Consider the following 23773-nt stretch of genomic DNA (forward strand, 5'->3'; position numbering starts at 1 on the left):
AGGAACAGCAGAGCTCCGAGGCAACAAACAACCAGGGCCGACTTCGTCATGCCAAAGCCAATGGATTTTATTTACACATCTAGTTTCTACAACATGGTCACCCATAATTCCATGTGCAATACACACGTAAAAGAAGTCAAAGTCAACACATGTGAGATGTGACCGACTATGATCTATTTTTTTTTCCATCATGTTCAATATTATTCCAGTTAAATACTTTGGCTGTGACACTTTCAAGTGTGCTATATATTACTGACTTCATATTATAATCTACAACACATTTTATCTTATTTTGTGTCAAAACTCTCTAAGAGACTTCTTAAGCAAAATGACTTGCACGTAAATAGTAACTAGATTCTGTACAACATTTACAATGTATGAAATCGCAAATACTGTGTCTTAAAGTAAAAATGTCAACATAAAAAAAAAGAAAAATCACTCACAATGGCAACAACGAACAAGAACCATAGCTGGACCACTTCAATAATTGTCATACCTCGTATGCAAACGCACAAAAACCCGTGAAAGAACAAGCAAATAAAGTATGTAAAACATTTTGTGCAATGGAGCAAAACTAAATACAGTGCTCAGGACAGCAGCTTCGGCTAGCTCATCCAGGTCACACTGTGGGTGTAAGAAGCACGTGTGAAAGAATATTTAAGTTCAACATTTAGGTGGCATTATTTAGAGTGAGACTAATTTACAGCATAGGTAGAATAAAGTGGTTTTCCTAATTCACAAAGACACTGAAGGCAGCACAGAAATCAAGAGAGATTTCCCGTTTTAAATCAGTAGGTTGCTTATAGTAAGTGCTTTTTCTTCTTCTATAGAACACTGCAAAGTACACAATATTAGTACAGTATTTCTAATACCGATTTGGAATTGCAATTTGTATGCGAGATCTTTTTTTCTGCACAACGCTCTTCAACCATGAAAACTAAGTGAAATGTTAAGATTTGGCACATAATGTTGGCTCCGAGCACCTTTAAATACCGTTATCATAATTGGTCTTCAGAAACAGCACAGAATTGTCCCTCAAAAGGCTCAATGACAGTTACTGACAGCTAAAAATGGATTTGATGTAGAATACAGCATATATGAATCATGTGGACATTTAGTGCTGAGAAATTTAAAGGGTTAGAAGTTGTTTCACTTAAAAAGGGCATGTCAGTGTTTATGCATGTTGTGGCCATTTACTACATATACACAAATACTTATTATTTTTGAACATTTTACACATCTTTTATTATTATTATTTTTTTTTAAGAAGTAGTTCAACATAAACAAAACATAACTCCCTCTAAAACTTATCGTTTTACATTTCGGTTTGTGTACAGATTAAACAAACTACACACATCCTGTAAATTAGTGATCCATAGGGGTGTATTTCTGAACTTTCAGGCTTTATGCTAAGCTAAGCTAACTCCAGTCCTGACTCCAGCTTTGTAATGAACACACGGACATGAGACTGGTGTCAATCTTCTCATCTCACTCTTGGGAAGCAAATAAGCGCCAATCCCCCACATTTTGAACAAGTTTTCTATTCGTTCCCATACAGCATGAAAGTCAACTTGCATTTATAATGAGCTAATTTCAAGTCTCTGCCAGTTGATTTTTATACTGCCTGAAGTGAACGTTCAAAGACGGTAAAAAAACGCCTTCTAAATTTGAAATATCACGGACTGCTTTGGCTAACATGCTAAACACTGGTATGGCCCTTTAAATCGCTAATTGTTTTATGTCCTGCACTCCTTAAATCTCGCATCGGTTTCAGTGGGTGGCAGCCCAGTTATGATCAGTTACTAATGGTACTGTCTCTACAACAAACAAAGTGAACACCAAAATATGCTTTTGTGTATTACCAAATATTTTAAAGTCTTTTTCAGTATTTCAGTAGTTTCAAATATATAACTATAAAACGTTGGCGGACAGACTATACATGGCACAGCAGATCTACAGTGATTGACAGACTGCATCATAAACAAGCGTTCCGTTCTAGTGGATATGAAGACCGCCTGCTGTGGTGGTGTAGATATATATTTGTGTGTGGTCAGTCGTAACAACATTTAGGACATTCAGAATTTGGGCTTCAGTTTAAAGTTATAATCCCTTAGACGTCCATGAAACCATACCCTGTTTTTAATACTATTCATGGTCAGCATTTTTCAGCAATAGCTATTCAGCATTTATCTCGCGGTTTTTATTGTTGGTGGTGGGGTCCGCCATTCCCTCGCTGGATTCAAATTGCCTTCACACGAGCGAGTGATTGACAGGGAAATACACAGCATGTAATCCGGCATCACTGCTAATGCTAATCGACATGTCCCACTGCCGCTGGACCGCTTTTACTGTGAAGAAGTCAGGAAGCGCAGGTCGTCTCAAATCCGATCATTCGTCAACTATGCGACCACAAAACAAGACATGGGAGTATGCAGCATGTACTCGGATGGCAGTTGCACATGCTACCATTATTGACTGACTTGTTTATCGAATCAACATGAGTTTGTTTAGCTAAAATCATAAAAGGATTACAACTTTAAAGGTACAAGCTAATATATCAGTTAACGGTCCCCACAACTACAGAAACACAAGCGTGTGTGTGTGTGTATGGCGTTTAACTCTTGATCTCCAGGATGGAGGGGTTGTGGTCGAGAATGGCCAGAATGATTTTGTCCATGTATTGCCTGAGACGCAGGTTGATCTCCTCCTGCTCCTTCAAAGCGTCGACCAGCTGAGAGAGAGAGATAGATAGATAGATAGAGAGATAGAGAGATAGAGAGATAGAGAGAGAGAGAGAGACGCGCGTTAGAAGAGCAGTCGCAACAGATATCTGCATTATACGACACCCATCCAGCAGTGGCACGCCGACCTCGTCCCTGGATGCGTTGTCGATCTCAGCTGCCAGGCACTGGGCCTTGGTGTGACAGGCAAACAGGTTCTTGGCCTCGTACAAACTCAGACTGAGAATTTGAGCGTTCAGGTCGTCGTTCTGGTCCCGCAGCTTGTGGTTGTCCTAAAGGAAGCGAAAAGAGAGCGGTTCCTTTCAGAGGTGGATTGTGGACGAAAGCCTCGACTCTGTGCAGTACAGCAACAAAAAGGTATTAAAAGAGTTGTATCATGCTCATTTTCAGGTTCATTCTTTTTGAGTTTCTAGTAGAACATGTTTACATGCTTTAATGGTCAAACAAACTCTGAATTTACCTGTATTCACACTCAGTGTTAAACAGTGTTTAAGCGCCTGTCTCTTTAAGACGGAGTAAAATCAGTAATATATAATGCTCCCATCTCAAATGACCCAAATCACTATAAAGTTTTGGTGAGATGCATTATTGAACACCCAAATGTATGATGCAAATGCACTATAAGTAAAAAGAGATTTCCTCACTGAGTGGGTCTCTCTCTCTCTGTCGGTGCGTAGTGTGCTGTGTGACGACTTTGTTCTACTTCCAAGGAATACTTTAAAAAGGAACTGTTTGACATTTTGGGAAATACTCTTATTTACTTTCATGCAGAGAGTTAGATGAAAGGATTGATGCCACTCTCGGGTCTGTACAGTAAATATGAAGCTGCAGCCGGTTAGCTTAGCATAGAGACTGGAAACAGTTAACCTGGCTATCTCCAAAAGGTACACGTCATATCTCCTTTGTTTAAGATAAACCTCAGATACAGTGACATATACAGCATCCAGGTTCAGATTAAACCACAGGTGAGTTGAGGACATGTGACCCAGACAACACAGGTTTACACCCATTTTAAATCTTAAACCACATCTAAGCTAATGACAGAGCAACAGTCCTTCTATATAATGGCAACACTGGTTTTTAAAACATATCTTTGGTATTTCTGTACCGAAAGTCATTTAGTGGCCAATATATGCACCCATACTGATCAATAATATCCTGACCAATATATTGTTCAGGCTCGAACAGGTTCAATCTCAAGTCTGTGTGTTCCATGTTTGCCGTGCACTGTTTGTGTTGTCAAAACCTAAACCACTTGGGAATGAATATAGAGAGTGGAAAGTCCCATGAGGACAGAAGAACAAGAGTGAGTGTGTGTGTGCGAGTGTGTAAACCTGTTTCAGTCTCTTGACTTCGTGCTCCATTTCGATCTCTCTGGTCCTGGCGTTGAACTCAGAGAGCCCCTTGCCCTGTCCTGGATGCTCCATCTCCAGCTTAAACAGCTGCAGATACTCCAGCTCCCGGCGGAGATCATCGATCAACTACATAGAAAAGATCCAATTCAAAGGAACTCCTTAAATCCTGCGGTGTGGAACTTTAGTCTCCCCCTACTAAGTAATAACAACATTGGAGAGACCGAAGTCACAGAGCAGCAGCTAGGAGTATGGAGGAAGCTATGGCGGACAACCAGAACTAGGACCTGCCTGACCATGCTGCAGAAAAATGAGGTTTTCTAAAAGGGACTCTGGTTCTCGGAAACGCCACAAATTGAATGTAACCGACGTTCCTTTATATGTAGAAGTCCCACCCTCCAGCTTTAACATTTCCCATGTGACCTCTCTGTAATCTAGAGGGACTCACCTCCTGCATGGCCACTTTTTCCTTCTGAAACTCATGGCGGTTTTGCCAGAGCTTGTCCATTATCTTCCGGTAGAGGTCCATCTCATCCTTCAGCCTCAGACCAGTGTCCTCCAGCTTGTCCGTCATCCTCTGCTTCTCCTGCGGAGGAAAGAGGGCGGGAAATCGTTGTTGACACATGGAAGGCAAATTAACCACTTCCTCTACTCTCACTTAAGTGGTGACCAACCCACACACTGTGAAATAAGACAAACTAGTTAGTTTTTTCTGGGCTGTCTAGATCAGAAAACATGTGATTCAACAAACCAATCAGATTCGGCTCTGTCACACGCAGGCTCATTAGAATACACCGCCCCTCCATCTGAGTATCTCCGCTCACAGCTTGAGAAATAATAAATAATAAGGTGCGCAATATCTTTCTAGCAAGCCAATCAGAGCAGACAGGGCTTTTTTAGGAGGGAGTGTTTAAAGAGGCAGGCGCTAAAACGGAGGGTGATTACAGGTCTATTCAGACAGACAGTAGGAGAAGAATAATGTGTCTATTTAACATTAAATCATGTTCTTGTAGAAACCCCAAAATACAAGTATGAACCTAAAAATGAGTACGACATGTCCCCTTTAAGGTCGTTTATTTTTAAGGTCAAAGAATAATTATGCCGTGTTACAATTTGAGTCGCATTTTGTAGCTTTGGCCAATAGTTCTAATATCACTCTACTCATCAAAGTAACTGGGACCCCGGGAACACAGCGACATTGCTACAACAAGTCCGTCTGTAAACTGTGGACTCTTCAAAACAAGGTGGACTAATCTCTAGGTTTTGTTTCAGACCCTCCGGATTGTCCAACTGCTCTGGTTTTTAGCAATGTTTTAGCATTCCCAGATGTCCCAGCTTTCTATAATTTGTTACTACAACTGAATGCCGTAATCATAATGATGGCCACAACAAACAAAAAAAACAAGACCCATGTTGTAATAAAGTGAATCTTCCTTTTAGTAGATCACACTCACCTGGTCCAGTTTCTCAGTCTGCGACTTGAGTCTGCACACGTTTAACTTCATCTCTCCATTCTCTTCTTCTAACAGCTGTACCCTGTGTATGAAAAAAACACACACACACACACAGACACACACACAGACACACACACACACACAGTTCAGAACACCAACAGTACTTTACGTTTTGAACAAGTTCAGGTTTACCGTGAATTATCACGGTGGTGATACCATGTAACGTAGACTACTGCAGGTCCTGGATCAGTGTTTGTAACCTAGGACGCTGCTTCAAGCTTGGGTTTACTTTAGCAGCATCTGTATGGAGCTGCAGACTTAATGCTCTCATCGAAATACCAGAAACACCAGAAACAAGATGCAGTAACAGCATCCTAACATAGTTGAAACTTTACCAGGGGAACTATTCTTTTTTTCAACACCGAAAACCATTTAGCTGGCATTTCTAAGGTTTGAAAAAAATAAAAAAAATTTTAAAAAATGGTGGAAGGTGGAAGGAACGGAATTTGCCGCTTGGCTCGTTCAAAGTAAAAGTGCAGAGGGATGAAAATCGTTTGGTTACTTCATTCTGTGGCAGCAGTGTGCAGCTTGGAAAAGCTTCACTTTTGAGAGCAACTACCCCTCGAATAGCATCACTTACATGAGGAGTCAGAACCAAAAGGTCAGCACCAGCACCTCTTAGGGTCTGGATTAATGTGTGAGTTTCACGCCGTGGAGGACTTTACCTGTTACAGAGCAGGTCTATCTCTACGTTTCTGTCCCTGTCCATCTTGCTGAAAGCCTCCCGGTGCCTCTTGGTCTCCTCCTCCAGACTCTGATCTGCCCTCGCCTCTGCATCCTTCACCTGCTCCTCCAGCTCATGCACCCTGGGGTGCATACACAATTAGTGTGAGAGAGAACAGTACAGTTTAACATAGAGGATATAAATGGCTCATTATAAGGCAACAAAAACAGGCAACACACTGGCTCTTAATAAATAAATTACTCAGTGATTCTGTTTTCCTACCTGTGTACCAGCTGTGTGTTCGCCTGTTTGAGTTTAGACTTCAGGTCACCGTTGGCCAGACTGTCGCTCTCCAGCTCAGTCACCTTCTTCTCCAGAAAACTGACCTGAGGAAGACTACCACACTTAGAACTAGGGCTGCACCCAAAGACTGTATTTACCGAATATCTTCATTTATAATGTTCTAAATCAACATATGCTGCACTGCTGTTTTAATTCATTGTGTTTACAGCCAGTATTTCTACACAGTTGCAGATAAAGATCAGGCTAATATTATTAGTATGAAAAAGCTAAAAGGAATAAAATGTATTCCCCTAATTTACTAATAATAATAATACTGAAAAACACAAGTCGGATTTATTCCGACTTGTGTGAACCTAAAACAAACGGACCCGAATGATGCTGCTTATCCTTTTAACTGGTGTTCACCCAAAATTCACAACAACTGCTTGCATTTTTGAGCATTCGTGTCTTTTACTTTCTCTGTGATGTCGAGGTCGCAGGAGTCGATGCTGTCCGTGAACAGATCCTCTGTGCTGCTGCCCTGGCTGGACCCAAACACACTGTGGTTGGCCTGGAACAGCTGACTGCAGGGAGGAGAGGACGCATTAGAAACCAACAGAGGACATTATTACCCGTTCTACACAGTGATACTCACATACATCACCGGCTAAATACTGAACCCATCATTGGATTCTATGCAAATGTGGATTCGCTGCAGTATTTTCATGTTAAAGAGGTGATTGGTAGGAAAGTCGGGTCACTCACCGACCAAATGCTGTGCTGGTAATCTTTCGGTTAGGGCTGAAACACAAGAGAGAGAGACTGAGTCACACACTACCTGCTGCTACAACAATTATCATGACTTCACACGCTCGTCTATAGCTGCTGCTGAAAAACAAAAAATAAAAGAAACCTCAAAACACACAGACAGATATCTTCTCTTTTACCACTTAGTGTGGTGTTTTATTCAACATGTTTTTAATGATGCTTCATGTGTCCATTCAGAATCAGCAGAGGGCAGTACTTTCTCTGCGCAGAGAGTTTGTTTTTTATCTCTTCCCCTCCACCAGTCGATGGACACCACAGGCTCTACTTTCATGAAGCACACTTTTGCCAATTTCGTGAGCCAGGCTCCCTCGGGGCACCTGTGGCGCACAGGCCGGGAAAAAAAACGCTCCTTAGGGAGTTATAAGCGGAGCGAGAAGTTCTAAGGGATTCATAATGTGTCGGCCAGTTTGTGTGCAGAAGAAACAGTGTAGAATAATTCATCTGTGGTTGATTTGTGTGGTTCTGTTCTGATGCTGGTTGGACAAAACAAAACCGGCAGATCTGCTGTGCGTAACTGTGGCTGAACAGTGACATCATCACTCCAGTTCAGAGTCTGCAGATGGAACAGATACCCGCTGCCTTCAGGTGGCTGTACCACTATTACAGTTGGCGAAAAAAACTTATCTGCCGTGTGTCTTCTTTCCCCCAAACGGTGTTCTTTGCTGCTTTGTGTGTGTTGTGCGTTTTACCTGTTGGCCTTGAGGTTTCGAAGTCGAGCCTCCAGGTCGTTGAGCAGATTCACTTTCTTGCAGCACTGAGAACAGTAGATGTCCAGCAGATCACTGTTATACAGCTGCCGCATCTTCTGAGGAGTCTGGCCAGCACTGCAAACACAAAGAATACATCAATAGATGGAATGCTATGCTAGTAATAGGAAACCTATTGGATATCAAATACAGCTACAACAAACCCTGCAACAACAAATGTGTCACCACAGCGAGACCGGGGCTAGAACGATCGAGGAAGATATTGCTGTGACGCTCAGTCCATATATTAGGGACGAAATTAGGAGATTTCTTTATTGTTTTGAATTTCGAGAATAAAGTCAAGATGTCACGAATAAAAACAAACATTACAGGATCAAGGTTGAACTGTCAGTATTAGTGCAAGACTTTTTCTTTTTTGCATTTTGAGAATTAAATTGAAATGTTGAGAATATAAACGAAATATCGAGAATAAACAGCTAAATTTAGCGTCAACACATATACTGAAATTTTGACTTCATTCTTGATATTTCAACTTTATTCTCACAACAATATGAAATGGATATTTGAGAGGGAATTATGACCTGTTTAACTTCCTAACACTAGCTCTAAGCAGCATATAATACATTATTAAAACTACTAATGTCAATAAAAACACAATCATTTATTTCCTCTTCAATTGTGTCTTTTTGTAAATAACTACTATAGATGACAAAGTAAAGGGATAATAGAAGATTTGATGGAAAGTTTGAAATTATGTTTTGCTTCCGGAACGGTTGTGAAAAAAAGTTAATCTGGAGCCTTTCTGTCAATTAAAGTTCTTACACAGGAAATCGGAATAGACAGGTCAGACTTTTCAAAAATCTGAATCAGCCAACTTCAATCAGAAAAGAGGATAAGGAACATATCTGACAAAAAAATAGTTATTCTAAGAAACCAAAAAGTGACACTTCCTGTTACGTCATGTGATTCAGGGTGCGTGCTTCTGACTCAACCACCGACCTGGAGGGAAGGGAGGATCCCAGGTCTGAGAAGCCATTCGTTCGGGTGTCCTCTTCAGGACAAGGGCTGCTGGGAGTAAAATCCACGTCCTCCCCCTCGCCGTAGTCCTCGAACTGCTCCTCCCCGGAGATGACGGACGCAGACGCTGAGCCAATCAGGTGGCTAGGGTTGCGTGGCAGGAAGGACAGGAAGGGTGGTTATTAAAAAATAAAAAATAAATAAATAAGAACAACTAGCAGAAGACCCTCTTCTGAAGAAGAGAAGTAGTAATACAGATTCATCATATAGCTCCTGACATTCACTTATAAACACTAATTGACCCCAATAATTCCATAAATGTATATAATATACAGTAAAGCGGATTCTGATTATAACGATGGACATAAAAGCTCCCCAAAAGCTCGCCAATACTTCTTGATTGCCCCCTGGTGGTTGGCTGCAGCCAGTGTGCGACAAAGGGGGGGGTTCTCGGATTGACCCTACAGGCGTCCTGAAAGCCTCAATGGGAAAATTTCAGGGGGTCTCTAAAATCATAAGACAATTATTTGCAACTTGCAATTGTTAACAGAATGTATTTTAAGAGCTTACTAATGCCCGCAGTTCTCATTATTCAAACTGCAAAACATTTATTCACAACTAGAAATACTGAGTGCAAGAGACGATTTGTCATTTTAGGTAGTTATCACGCCGATATACGTGCAGGGGATCATTTCTCTGATAGGTTTGGTTTTAACTAGTTATTTGAGGCTAATGGGGGTGTATCGGGGAATATTTTGGCTTCACTTTTCTGTCCCCACTTCCTGGATGGACAGGTGGTCTGTTCCACGCATACAGTCTGTGGCCCACTCCCTCGTATCGCTGGGACTGACCCGTGTCGCCTCGTTGGATGCAACGAGTCGGAGCCGTTGCCGTTTTCGGCGCTGCTGTCCATGTCGCACTCCCCGTCGGGGCCACAGCCCTCGCCGTACACACTGCATTCTGGGTAGGAGCGCGTGCACATGATAATGGGAGGGCCCAGCTTGGCCTCACCGTTCTACACAAACAAGCGAACAAAAAAAATGAAACATTAGCAACGTCAACAAATGGACACACGCCGCCTCTGTGAGAAGAGAGCGTGGATTCACAGCGCACTGAAGAGGCAAGTAGAGACACTACACCAGGGGTCCCCAACTGGTGGACCGCGGTCCAGATCCGGACCCAGACGCAGTTGCATCCGGACCCAGCATCTCTAACCGATAGATAATTTGGAAATATACATACTTGAAAGCGAGTTTATATTTTAACCAGCGCATTTTATTCAGCAGTTACAGCACTTGTTCAGCGGTGCAGGAAACACACCGACCAATGCGTAAAATCACATCATGTGATGCAGCTCAGCCAATCAAATATGGGCATTCTGACAAGTTTCCTGACTCTAGTGAGATTTACACACACCATGACACACAGGGCTGAGACAAGGAAATAGAAAGAAGAGCAGGAATATTGCGCTAAACAGAGACGTTATCTCACATGACGTTCTCCAAAAAGAGAAACGCGTACAGAGAGAATATAATTTATAAGAAAGAATGAACAGAAACGTATATGTTAATTCTTCCCACAGGCAGTTAAAACCAGCATGTCTCATATGTTCAGAAACCGTAACTATTGATAAAAGCGGGAAATGAAGCGCACTACGAGGCAGAGCACAACTCCTTTGAACAAACGTATCCACTCACATCTGAAAATAAACCTAAGAGCCCAAAATTATCAGAATCCTAACACATTAGTTCACTGTTCAACAATGATGTTAACAGAGAGAATAGAGCTGAAACAAGTGGTTTAATAACCACACAAAGTCCATGCTCACTGATATATCTTTTTAGATGACAAAAATATAATATTGAGACTTTTTTATTGACATCACTTCACACCTGAATGAACTGAATTTAAAGCTGCAGCACAATTCAGTGAAATAAATGTTTCTAAAATGAATTACTTTATTTTAAGATGCACATTTTTGAAAAGCTTTCTGTCATGTCAGTTATTCTTTAATCCAGCCCTTATTGTACTTGAAATGAGAAGAACATTTATTTCTATGTATTATTTATAATCCATCCAGTTAAATTTGAAAACTGAGAATAATAATTTGTTAAAATATAATTGATGTGTACTTTCTTTATTTGATTTGACAGTTGTTGACTACACAGAGACGTTACTACTACTAGACTTCTTGAATATATATATATATATAGATAGAGATAGATATATATAGATATATATAGATATATATGGCACTAAATAACACGAGTTAGATATTGTTGTAATGTTTCGGACCTTTGCCCGAAGAGATTTTCTCAATCTGGACCTTTTGGAATTTTAGTTGAAGACCCCTGTTGTAGAGCATCTTACCCCTGCAAAAACAATCTACAGCATTATCAATAATGTGTAAATATTAAAAGTCTTACATTACATTTAGATTTCTTTTCCCATCTCTTCAGTTAAACACTCCCTGAGACAGATGAGACACCTTTGACATTGAATCATAGGACGTCAAGAAGCGAAAATCTCTGGCCTTAAACCTTGTTAGAGCAGCAATAAGATATAGTGACAGCTTAAACCGCATATTATCAAATATGTCGAGCAATAGAAGACACCGTGGGATATTACAGCACACCTCCAGCATTTGACCTGGAGATTTATCAGAAACAGAGTGGGATGTCGCGTGCCTCGGATCTGTGTGTCATCAATTATGCAAGTGCCTGTCTGGCTTCACCCAACGGAGGTGCCAGGGCAGATGCACACTCTGTGTCACACGCACACAAATGCGCGCACACACACACAAATGCGCGTGCACACACACACACACACACACACACACTAATGCACATGCACAAACAGATCCAGCTGCAATTACAAAGTAGGTGCTTTCCATCGAGATTGTGGTTTGCGTTTTATATTTGTATGCACACGTACACACACGCACGCACCACCGCCGCCAAGTAGCTTTCATTCATCAATTATACACATGTTTTTGTCTGAGATGAAGAGAAGTGTGTGGAGATTTGGATTCCTGACAAAGAGTAAATGAGGAATTTAAAAAGTTAATCCAGGGACGTGTAGTGTAATGTTGACCTTCCACTGAAACATATTTATACATGTAATATAAAGTGGAAATAGTTTAGAGTAAAATCCCACTAAGACATACTAAATGGAATGACTTGCATTTGTGTTTACCAAATCAACAGACAGTATAGAAAAGTCACCATCGAGCCAGCATAAGACAAACAGGCAGACGTTGTGCTGGTGAGTGTGTGTCGACTTCCTCGGTGCTGTATCTGAATTCCACTGTCATCAATAACTGAGCTCCTGTGTGAATCCGAACACCATAACCGATAATAACCATCAAGGTGGCAGATGCCCCGCCCCCAACAGGTGCAACTGAACCGAGAGCAGAGTGAGGAAGATGTCAATCAGGCAGAGTCTGCACACACCTGAGAAGAGACCTAATCAGCCAAATCAAGTGGAAACAGCTGTGTGCACACAGAGCGGACAGGAACTTTAGAAGTAGTATGATTATTCAAATAAATGCAATCACTGGCATTTGACCTACAGGACTATAACATTACGAAACACAGAGCAGTGGTGAAGAAGACCACTCACCTTCACATGCAGTCTATCAAACTAGCTCAACATATTTAATCCAAAGTGGATCCACACACACCGGCAGCAAATGACATTAAGCATCACTTTAAATCATTACACACAGAAATCATCCTGTTTCTGTGTGTAAACGTACTGAATGCTCTTTTCATTTAAGTAAGAAGCAATATTCTCCCTGAGACACGTGTGTGTGTGTGTGTGTGTGTGTGCATTCAAAACAACATACGGTATCTGTCATCGTGGAGGTGGGACCAAAATCCACTGTATTCCTGAAGCTGGAAGGCTCACACACGTTTCACTGCAGCTCACCATTCACATTTGAAAACACACCGCTGCTTCAGCAGGGACAAAGCCACACCTCTCTCTCTCTCTCTCTCTCTCTCTCTCTCTCTCTCTCTCTCTCTCGTTGCTTAGCAACTGTTCAGTTGGGCTGATCTCTTGTGGCGAGGACTACACACAGCAACTTGTGATATATTGCACATTCATCGATATTTTAATCGATGATGGTACTGTAAATGCTCAAGACAAACATGTTAGTGAATAAATCAAAATCTCAGTTTTATGGAAGACAATTTCTGCCAGGTAAAGAAAAACAATTGTGATACTGAATGGCAACATTTTGAAATAGGAAGCTTACTATTATAATATTACTAAACTTACTATCTCATAATCCTCACTTTTACCCAGAAAAAGAATATATAGATTAAGGAATGTTACAAAATAATGAAAAAACTAAATAAAGAGAAATCTCTGCTACCTTACTTTGCCTGCTGCAAAAACAACTAAGCCCCAAATAATTACAAAGTTAGTTAGTTGTTGAAAGCCCGGTGCGTTCCGGCGCTAAAGGGCACCGAGGGGCGTCGGTGTCAGACGCCGAGGGGCACTGACCAAGCGGCGGTAGTGAATGAGTTTGGAGTGAGAAAATGGTTTGAGGTTACTGCACACCCAGACATGAGATGAGATGTTGGGTGGAGTTAAGCTGGGAATCACATTTGCATCTGTCCTGAGAGGCAAACTTTGAAATGCTGATGAACTGTAAACACAAACACTACAAACACAAACAAACTAGAGGTAACAGCTGTGACAGAGGAGTGAAGGGGGACCGGTGGAGAATCTGACTCTCTAATGTGGCCGGTCTATCAATTTGTGCACAATGACCAAAAGGCATCAGTAGCTTCTAACCCCCCCTTCCCCCTTTTTGAGTATATATCCGTTTTCAAGGTATGAAGGAGGCACGAAGCTTTCACCGTTAAACTGCATAAGCCTGTACCTGGTAAATGTAACCATTGTCAGTCACAGACTGGTTGGAGGTAATGCCGCGCGGACCCACAGCCATCTTCAGGATCTCCTCACAACCTGGCAGGAGGAGGGCAGGAAAGACAGAAGAAAGAAACAAAGAAGAGGAAAGGGGAGAAACAAACTGAAATACATTGCACCACACCTCAGGAAGGTTATCGACAGTTTAAGGAACAGTTCAACATTTTGGGGCTCATTCACTTTTTGGCTGAGAGTTCGATGAGAAGATGGACACCACCCTCAATGCCTGTGATGTATATATGAAGCAACAGCAGTTAGCTTAACTTAGCATAAAGACTGGAAACAGAGGGAAGCCGCTAACACTCTGCTGAACCTCTTTGGTCCATCAGTTACATGTACCTTTAATGGCAAACACTCCGTGGCAGAAGTCTTTGAAGTTGATCTTCCCATGAGCGTTGGGATCCAGGTACCTGGTTAACTTCTTCACCTGCAAGAGACAAGAGAGATCTTTACAACACGATGCTGCGCCCTCTATTCTTAGACTCTGGACAGAAAACAACAGGGGCATTAGGCATCAGTTCAGCCCACCCTCTTCTCCTTACATTGAATCACTCTAAAATGGGTTGTGATTTTTAGCCCTGCTGACTCTATGGATGTTAATGTCGCTTGGTTGGTTTGAATCTCTCCCGCTTTCATCCCTTACACATGTATTCACTTAGAGAATGCCAACACTATGAATATGTCCAGGGAAGTCTGTCTAAGTGTCTACTGTTAAATTGTTAAAAAACATTTTTAACAATTCAGAGTGTCCCACCCCTCTGTGTGACCCTGACTTTTCTGCAGGCTTACTGACATTGCATTCTTTTGTTACATATAGTTTTGACTTAAGGATCTTGACATAAAGTGAGAATATTAGTTCCCTCAGCTAGTCCTAGCTTTCACATTATTGATCACCTTACTGAATAGCTTACTTTGGTTATCAATTCGGCTGATTGGGCGTTCCCATTTGAGAAACCCAGAAAAGAAGGCACATGGAGTCGACCTTCACCTCACTGCGTACGTGCACTGTCAGGTGCTATTTTGTTTTAGTTGTGTCATAAAGTAAGACACATTTGCCTACATGTCCCCTAGCGCACTGAGCACTGCTGACAACGCCATCCAGCCTCCCCTCAAGCTCCTCTCTGCCCCTTCATCAATGCTCTGCACAAGTCGATGTGGCATCTCCTTTGGTTGGAATAACGCTAAAGAGTGACTGTAGCAGAAGATTACGGCTCCGACTCTGACAGCCGTGCTCAGAGCAGGAGGAGGGAATACCATCGGACACGGGATTTGGTGGGAGACGGTTTCTGAGTATGGATAAATAGATCAAAGTTATATACTGTGGATCAACCTGTGCTAAACAGGCATCTACATGTTATCTCTCTCCCACACACACACACACAGTCACACATCCCACAGCTCAGTGTCACATTATCACACGGGCTTAACACTGCTACATCAAACACCTCCAGAGGCTTCCATGTCAGGCAAGCAGAAGCCAGTTTCAACCAACCCCTTAATATTATACATCTGAAACTCTATAAGTTTGTTATGTCTCTAATGTCTTATAATGAAATATGTACATGTGTGGAGTGTCAGTGGACGGTTGGACTGGATTAGGACAGAATCTCTTCACCTCCAGCAACGATCAAACAAACACAAGTTCAAATACAGTTTTCAGCTCAGAGCTTCAGAGGCGCTGTCCACTTGAAAATATGCTTCTGTTAGCATTATCCACCTTTTCATTATCAATTAATCCGCCAAATATTTTTCTCAATGAGTCAGCTTATGTCAGAAAACTGTGAAAAATATCTGTCAACTGTCCTACGACCATCAGTCGGTTTTCTAATTACATAAAACAGAGAAATACGTTTAAAAGTCTAAAATAATGTTGCATATGTTTAAAAAAAGTTGTGAAATAATAATATTTAAGAGTACATTTTTGATATGACAAAACACAAATTGTAGGGCTAAAATTAGCAAAACAAAACCTGAATGATGTGTTCGTACAAAAAAGATGTTTTGTCAGTATAAATAACAGAAATAAACATTTGTATAAAATACTTTATATGTGCTTTGACAACTATTGCATTTGTAGGCTACTGTAATGTGTGCATGCATGCAGTATGGGGCAGTGTGGTGAGGTAACCATGGGGAATAAAGATGGTATTTCATAATGTACGCTCGCTGCGGTCAACAAATCGCCATGGAAACGGATGCTTCTGGATGTGTCATTGTTTTCCAAAAGAAACAAATGTAAATACAGCACTGGTGCAGTGAGTGCCGTCTCACAGGCGGATCATTTCATTACTTATTAACCGACCAATCCGCTCATAAGTCTCCTCCAGAAGCTCTCATCGCCATGGCGACAAAGAACACAGGGATGAGAGGAGCTGCGGGGGGGGGGGGGGGGGGGGGGGGCGTGGAGCAGCAGCTACCTCCGAGTTATTTTTAGTAGAAGTGTGTTCGGGGTGCTCAGCTCAGCCGCCATGACAGCTTAAAGGAAAATCTACTCTCACTGTTGGATATTGTTTATCTGTGGTACTCGGTGCGTCCTCCTCTCCCTCTGAGTCCCATCTCTTCACCGGGTTTCATTTCTTTCTCTTCCAAGCTCCTGTTTTGCACAGCAATCTAAATAACCGAGTGTGACTAAACACACTCCAACACAAGTATGACAACTGGGTGCTAGTCTTCTTGGAAGCGAATTGCCATGAACTACGAAAGTGGTGCTCCAGCATATACTTCACATTATTGTTCAGCATGTCCTAAGGCCTAACACATTTCCAAGTCTTACATGCAGCCACTGGTTTGATTATTGTCAGCAGGGCATGAAAATCAACTTGAAGCCTGCTTGTGAGGGTATAGGTAAATATATTTATTAAGCCTTTGTCCATTCCATTAGAAAAGTACTTTCACTCCATAAACAATCCATGGACTTACGAAGAAACGGAGCAGAAAACCTGGAAGCGGCTATCTTTAGCCATTTATTTCAACCAAAGAAAATAGAGAAAGTATTTGGCTCCAAATCTTAAAATATGATAAAATGGTAGATTAGCAAGCTGTAGAATCATGGAATAAGCCATCAAATGATGACTCGGGGGTTAGTGTTGACCACTAGCACCCCTGCTAGCCCCAGGTTCAGTACCACAGAGAGAGCCCTAGCACTACTGCTTGGTGTTTACCCTGACTGGCAGTGTGCTCTCCATGGTACTGAACCTATCAGACTGGCACAGCATCCTGCACCCCCCGCCAGTACTGTCAGCCCCAAAAGGGTACATCAGATCCAGCATTTAGATATCTGGAGTTACTGTGGCACTGATATATGCAACCTCAATATCTTTTCAGGTTTTGGGGGGGGATTTGTAAAGGAAAATAGCCTACCCTACATATGTAGTGGATATTATTCATCCTCATCCTTTGTTGTGTTTCAGAAAGATGAAGAGAGTTGGAGAACAATTAAATACAAAACAGGATGTTGACTTGATTTGTTTCCATGTTTTTACCAAATGATGTACAGAGTTTTAGATATTTTATTATCAAATGTCTTGAAGAACAGAGTATATGGTTGTAGTAGTATATATATATATATATATATATATATATATATATATATATATATATAGTTCCTAGGTTTGGGCTGAGCCCTGAATGTTTACACTCTCTGGCTCCGCCCCTGAACCTTACTGCACACAACATAAACCATTGGACTTTATCGACTGCGTGTTTAACATTCAGAATCTAAAGTGACATTGCCCGCTTGGTTCAGTACCATAGCCTTTACAATGTTCAATCTAAGGTGAGAAAAACAACATGGAAACATAGCGAGGTAGTTCGGCGCTGATGTGAACTGCAATAACTACAGAAAGCCTGAAAGCCCCGACGCAGGGTTGCCAGATGAATCTAAGGGCATCACAAGATGATGACCCAGGCAGGGATCGAAGGAATAAAATAAATCCTGCTAAATCCCACAACAAGCTGTTTGTTCTTTGGTGCAATACTGAGTAGTCGGTGAGTTTTTCCTCTCCAGGCCTCTGAAATTATCCAAGATAATAAATCCAAGAGGAATAAAATCTCTTTAACTCCAGTGTTCATAATTTATAGAACACGCAACCTGCTACAACGGGTCACAGGGAGATATTGCTTCAGAATTAACGGCCACAAGCTGAATAATGTTGGGAAGTACTGCCCAATATTATGGAAGACGAGAACTGTGCTAGAATTATTTATTTTTTTCCGAGATCACCAGTATTTTGTTATCTCGAGAAAATGAGATATTGAACTTGTTATCTCGAGAAAACAAAAGGTTGTTGACATTCAATCGGGCCGGATCAAGCTGACCACAAACTATATGTAAAAAAGCCTGTATATAAAAAGTCTATATATACAGTCTATGGAGCTCACTGCTACTTTATCTCAACATCAATATTAATCATGATGGAGAACATTTTCTGGAAAATCAATCAATAAACTGTTTATTGGTGGTATAAGCAGACAGGAATGTTTGTTTCCAGTTAATTGAGGGAATTAATCAAATATTACAGAGATCATATAAAAAATCTAATATGATCATTAAGAAGCATTTTTTTTTATTGATTTGCAGAATTGCCCACAATGGCCGAGGATATAAAAGTGATACATAGCACCACATAAACGGTAGTATCTTACGATTATCAAGAGCTGACACCAAAAATCTATTTATCGCTGATGCTTTTAGTCACTGTGATGTTTTCTGTAGTACACAGTGTAGTGTAGATTTGCTGGATCACAGTTTGATGTCACAAGATACATTAGGCCAATGATGGATGGAGGTGTCTACATCACCAACATGCTGGAAAAAGACCAAAAGCATTTGGTGTGTTAGCATAAAAGTAACACTGCAATGTACACAACAGTGTGGTAGAGGTTTATAATAGGAATACCTCTGCTGAAAAAAAGAGTTTAGTTGTAGGCTTGGTGGGCTTCTGTGTAAGGCTTTTTCACCTTGCCTCTCTAGTGTTAATAAGCAGGAACCGTTAATTATTATTATTAATGATATTTATATTATATATACTAATATGTATTAAGTATTAATAATAATATCTGGAACCGTTTAAATATGCGTATGACACATGAGACAGACAGAATGAAGAGGTAGCATGACAGGTCGTTATATCTGTGATATAGCAGCACACCTAAGCAGTAATATGCTAATAGCTAGGTAATGTCTAGCTAATGAGCCACTAAAAGCTAACACCTCTAACACACCTGTGACATTTAAAAACGTAGAGGCAGGTGGCCTGTTGTTGCCAGGAGCTCGTACGGTCCATAATTCGTCGCATGTTAATAGTTAACCTTATCAAAATGTCGGTTGAGCGACCACAGGCGTGATACGGAGCTACCTGTCTGTGGTTACCCCCTCTCAGCCTCTCTCACCTCGTCTCCTTGACCGAACTGAAGACCGAGGTCCACCAAGTGCTCCACCCGGATGAAGCCGTCAGCATCCTCGTCGCACACGTCGAAAACCTCCTTGAGCCTCCTCAGAAACTGCAGGAGTTGCTCTTGGTCGGTAACGGCATGTCCTTCCATTGTAGGGCTTGGCTTCGTCGGCGGATGTTTTTTTTTCTCCTGTTAAAGAATCGCTTTGGCGGTCGCCATCATCGTTCTCGCCGTCCTCGACTGCTGCTGCTGTGGCATAAACAGCACCGCTTATTGGAGATGCGCGAGAAGTTACGGAAAAGGACGATGATTTACGACGAGGGCACGAGGCGTTTCGTCACAAACCAGCTGCTGATTAATAATCCAGATTCCAGGTGCGTTACCAACCACTGAAATAACATTGAGCAACTGCTTCCATCACCTACAATGCCTTTTGTCACAGATAACTTTCCACTACAGCTACACCGATGAAAGCAACGTATTAAACTGTATGGGAGTCCATTTCTTGAAATAGATGAATAAATAATTGATGAAATGCTAGGAACGACGATAGAAAAATACTTACCATGTAAAAGAATCGTCTCTACTACTGTTGAACAACTTTAAATTATCCCGTAAATGTCACTTGTGTCGCTACAAGGGACATTGAACAGCAGTTACAATGTTTTGCTTTTGAGTCAAAATTATTAGATATTACGTAATAAGTGTGAGTATGCGGCGTGTCAAAGTACAAAAGTGACAATATTAAGGTTTACTCGAAGCAGTCAGTATGCATACTAAAATAAGGATTTTTGAGCGTGACGTTCTTGTACACGTTTCTCCCACAATGCAATGCAAAGCAAAATGGAGATCAAGGTGGTACTTTCAGCTGCAAAAAATAAACACTATGGTGGTGAAACAGCTCCAAAAAGATACATTTAATAAATAAATAAAGTTCTCTGTTGTGTTGAATTCTCTTATTCTAAAGTCGCAGTTTGATGTAATGTCCAACAAGGTATACATTTGGGACACAGCAATTGACTTTAATATAATGAAGTTTGATTTCAATATAGTGTTGGCTTATCTGTCTCATGTTTACCTATCACTATTTTCTAGTTCGAGCAATTACCATTCTTTTTATTTTCACGCATAATGACCCTCCATATAAGGAACATTTCCACATTGGAAAAATACAGTAGATATGCACCTTAAGTGTTTTATTTAAAAAAAAAAAAAAAAAAAAAAAAAAGTTTATACAAGACTGATATCACAGTCACATCACTTTACAAAACATAAAACCATTATGCGTCAGTCCTGGAAGCGATCACACATTCAATCTACATATTTAAGAGCATACAGCATTTCATATTAAAATGCAACAATTATTACATTTGTCAATACTTTCAGCTGCAGTAGCTCTTCTGTGTAAAGTGATGATATATTTTGAAGTACAGAGAAGAGAGACATAAACAACCATAATCACATCCCTTTGCTGTCATATGTAATGTACAGAAGTGACTCCCTAGTTTAACTTAAGGTTAGGGGATGTACAAAATCACTGCTTGGCTCCATTTAAACGATCAGCCTTGGTTCCAGCAGGGAGTCCCACCGTTCTGTCACCTGTGGGAGGAAGTGAAGATTATGAGTTATTTTAACAGTGATTACGCGAAGATTCCAAAAGGATCGGCACGGATATTATTACAAGCGACTGACTATAACCTGGGCTCAGAGACAAAAGAAAGGCTTTGGCTTTAACTGCTCTTGCTGACTGCCAGTGTCACTGTAAGGGACCACACAGATCAACCTTTGTAGGCCCGCTGTTATTTGATAAGGCACTCGAGGGTATAAGCTGGTGGACTGGGACCAGTTTGCTTGAGCGTTTGTTTTAATGAAAATGGATAAAATCATCTATTCAATTAACTTTTAAGATTTAACTCCAGGGAATTCACTTTGACTTTTGATTTTTCAACTGAAAAAACAAAAACATCTAATAACTATTTTTGTTTTTAAATTACAGTTTGATTGAAATCATTCATTTTAAATTCATAAAACAAGTATACAATATGAGCATATCAATAAAAACACTGAAAGTCAAATGACTGGGTTATCGGCCTGACTCTGTCTGTACTATACATGATGACTTCTAGTGACAGAAATTAGTTCAGTTCTCATTAGCTTGGACTAGCATGGACACTCTCTCACATCCAAACCAATTGAGCGCATTTCACAAAAGGTTCAACTATTCCTTTAAAGGGCCAGTGTTTGGGATTTACTGGCATCTAGTGGTGAAGTTGCAGACTGCAACCAACTGAAACCTTTCCCATGTGCCAAGCGTGCAGGAAAACGATGGTGGCCGCAGCGGAAAAAAGCGAAAGTCCCCATCTAGAGCCAGTGTTTGGTTTTGGTCCATTCTGGGCTACTGTAGAAACATGGCGATGCAACATGGTGGACTCTTAAAGAGGACCCGCTCCGTACGTAGATACAAACGGCTCATTCTAAGCTACCGAAAACACGACGATTATTTTTTTCAGGTGATTGTACACTAATGAAAACAGACTTAATATTATATTACATTTCTGCCAACAGATCCACCTAAACCCCCACACACTGTTCCTTTAAATTTGTTTCACCTTACCCGAGAGTCTCTGCAAATTGCGTAATCCACGCTCTCCACTCTCACCGAGCCATCCGGGTTCTCATAGACCAGGTCGAACTTGCCAGGTTTTACAGGAGCTGTGGGAGAAGCGGCGGGTTACGAGTGATCACAAACGCGTGGCACATGTTGGAACATCTGCTCTGTTCCTGCTATGTTCATCACATTTTAAAAGAGCAGTGACAACACCCTCCAACACTATATGCTGAACTTTCTGACTCTCAAAATACATTTTCCGACAGAGTTTTGGAAGTAGCATTGATATTGTACCTGTCAGTGGTGAAATGATCCCTACCTGGAGAGCTGTTCAGTAGTTCCAGCTCAATCTGTTTGGTGGTGAGGTCAAGGCTCACGATCTTCCCCTCCTAAAAAAATGCACAGCGTCAGTGGTGTGGTGACTCTCCAGTATGAATGAACAGCTCATTATCTCTGGAGGTCAAGAATGATGTCACTCACCTTATATTCGGATACCTCTGGTGTATAGTTCTCACTTAGCTCCAGTAACTGTGAGCACACAAACAGACAAACAGGAATTAGGAAATTAAGTTTACAAATAGTCTTAAAGTTCAGTGTCTTACTTTCACTAAAGGTCGTGCACCGAGTGATTTCAAACCACTGCTTTTCCTTTATTGGAGGACAGATCATAAATATGGTTGCTTACTGGCAGTAATCACATTTAATGTGAAAAGAATAGTTCCCGTTCAAAGAGCAGTAGTGGCTAAATGTAAAATTCCTGCGCGCATATCTTCCAAAAATATTTGTATCCTAGAAGCTTTGGGATTAGTTGGTGAACTGCTTTAGCTGCGTGAGCTTTGTGCTAATGCGCTAGCCAGCCGGGAACACGCTAGGTGCTAGCCAGTCACAACACCTCTTAGAGCTCTGTCCTATTTTTTCTCTGCGGTTGTTGGATTTTCCAAAATATATAAAGCAACCCATTACATTAACAAAAGAAAATTTGGAGAGAAACAAACAATGCTATCGGTCTAAATTTTGTCTCTTTTTGGCAAATGAATTAAAGCTAAAAACAGGCTAGCATGTACGCGTGCAGCGTCAATAACAGAGCAGATACACTGTGGTGAATAAAGACTAGACTTACCTTGAAGGCAATCTTCTGCCCCACCTGTGGAGGGGCGGCTAGCAGGGGCATGGAGCTGTAGTCCGGTTTGGGGGCATCTTCTGCTCCGTTCTGTGTACAAGAACCCGGGGGATTATTGCTGCCTTGTCACACGCAGTATTAATGGACGGCTAATGCAACAACCGTTGTGTCCGTTTCCACGGACACAACAGATGATGATAATGTGATGTGACAGAGGCAATGCCATTCTCACATTTCATTTATGTAATCGGCCCTTTGCTAGGGTCAGTCAATTAAAACATCTGAACCGAGCAGGTGTTGAAATCAAAACCGATAGCGTCCTATGGTACAGATACATGCAGACAGACCTGGAGGACCACGGACAAGTTGGTCAGCTGATCGGTCCGGCAGGACGGCTCTTCGGCTGTGTCGTAGCTGAACCCAAAGCTGCTGCCGCTGCGCCCTCTGACAGCCCCACTGCCGCGCCCCCGTCCCCCTTCCTCTCCGCGCGCACCCTGTCCTCGGCCACGGCCCATCCAAGGCGGCTGACCGCGGCCCGCGCCGAGGCCCGGCTGGCCGCGGCCCGCGCCGAGGCCCGGCTGGCCGCGGCCCGCGCCGAGGCCCGGCTG

The 23773-nt window shown here is 41.6% G+C and overlaps 2 protein-coding genes across 3 annotated transcripts in view; both read right to left on the reverse strand.

Annotated features, from left to right (window-relative positions):
* Positions 1–51: 51 nt before the first annotated feature.
* On the reverse strand, positions 52–20273 carry rab11fip4a (RAB11 family interacting protein 4 (class II) a). 2 transcript variants are annotated; one of them, XM_031871132.1, is made up of 16 exons: positions 20003–20273; positions 19435–19686; positions 14383–14470; positions 13997–14082; positions 9957–10120; positions 9088–9249; positions 8071–8205; positions 7319–7354; positions 7029–7137; positions 6554–6657; positions 6273–6413; positions 5548–5629; positions 4542–4679; positions 4076–4222; positions 2870–3013; positions 52–2731 (listed from the first exon to the last, which is right to left on the reverse strand). In XM_031871132.1, the coding sequence occupies exons 2-16, from the start codon at positions 19585–19587 to the stop codon at positions 2615–2617; spliced, it is 1806 nt and encodes a 601-aa protein (XP_031726992.1). In that variant the 5' UTR covers positions 19588–19686; positions 20003–20273; the 3' UTR covers positions 52–2614. The 2 variants fall into 2 exon arrangements, with proteins under 2 accessions (XP_031726992.1, XP_031726993.1); XM_031871133.1 differs by lacking the exons at positions 13997–14082; positions 14383–14470; positions 19435–19686; positions 20003–20273 and adding an exon at positions 12953–13990.
* A 343-nt stretch (positions 20274–20616) lies between these two features.
* Positions 20617–23773, reverse strand: part of coil (coilin p80) — a 5558-nt gene continuing 2401 nt past the window's right edge. Inside the window, exons 3-8 of the mRNA XM_031871142.1 lie at positions 23513–23745; positions 23166–23255; positions 22526–22573; positions 22365–22434; positions 22052–22149; positions 20617–21036 (exon numbers count right to left, since the gene is read on the reverse strand). Of these exons, the coding sequence (XP_031727002.1) occupies positions 20989–21036; positions 22052–22149; positions 22365–22434; positions 22526–22573; positions 23166–23255; positions 23513–23745 (587 nt within the window). The 3' untranslated portion in view covers positions 20617–20988. The remainder of the gene's footprint in view (positions 21037–22051; positions 22150–22364; positions 22435–22525; positions 22574–23165; positions 23256–23512; positions 23746–23773) is intronic.

The sequence above is a fragment of the Anarrhichthys ocellatus genome, unplaced genomic scaffold (assembly GCF_004355925.1).
Source record: "Anarrhichthys ocellatus isolate YVR2014 unplaced genomic scaffold, GSC_Weel_1.0 scaffold56, whole genome shotgun sequence".
Lineage (NCBI taxonomy): Eukaryota > Metazoa > Chordata > Actinopteri > Perciformes > Anarhichadidae > Anarrhichthys > Anarrhichthys ocellatus.

Bases quoted from the DNA above. Each gene is read 5' to 3' on its own strand.
- rab11fip4a (XM_031871132.1), bottom strand. From the start codon at position 19,587: ATGGAAGGACATGCCGTTACCGACCAAGAGCAACTCCTGCAGTTTCTG. The intron at 10,121-13,996 runs GTACAGGCTTAT...TTGTTTGTGTAG, and splicing joins ACAATGGTTACATTTACCAG to AACGGTGAGGCCAAGCTGGG. The intron at 5,630-6,272 runs GTAAAGTCCTCC...TTTCATACACAG, and splicing joins ATAGACCTGCTCTGTAACAG to GGTACAGCTGTTAGAAGAAG.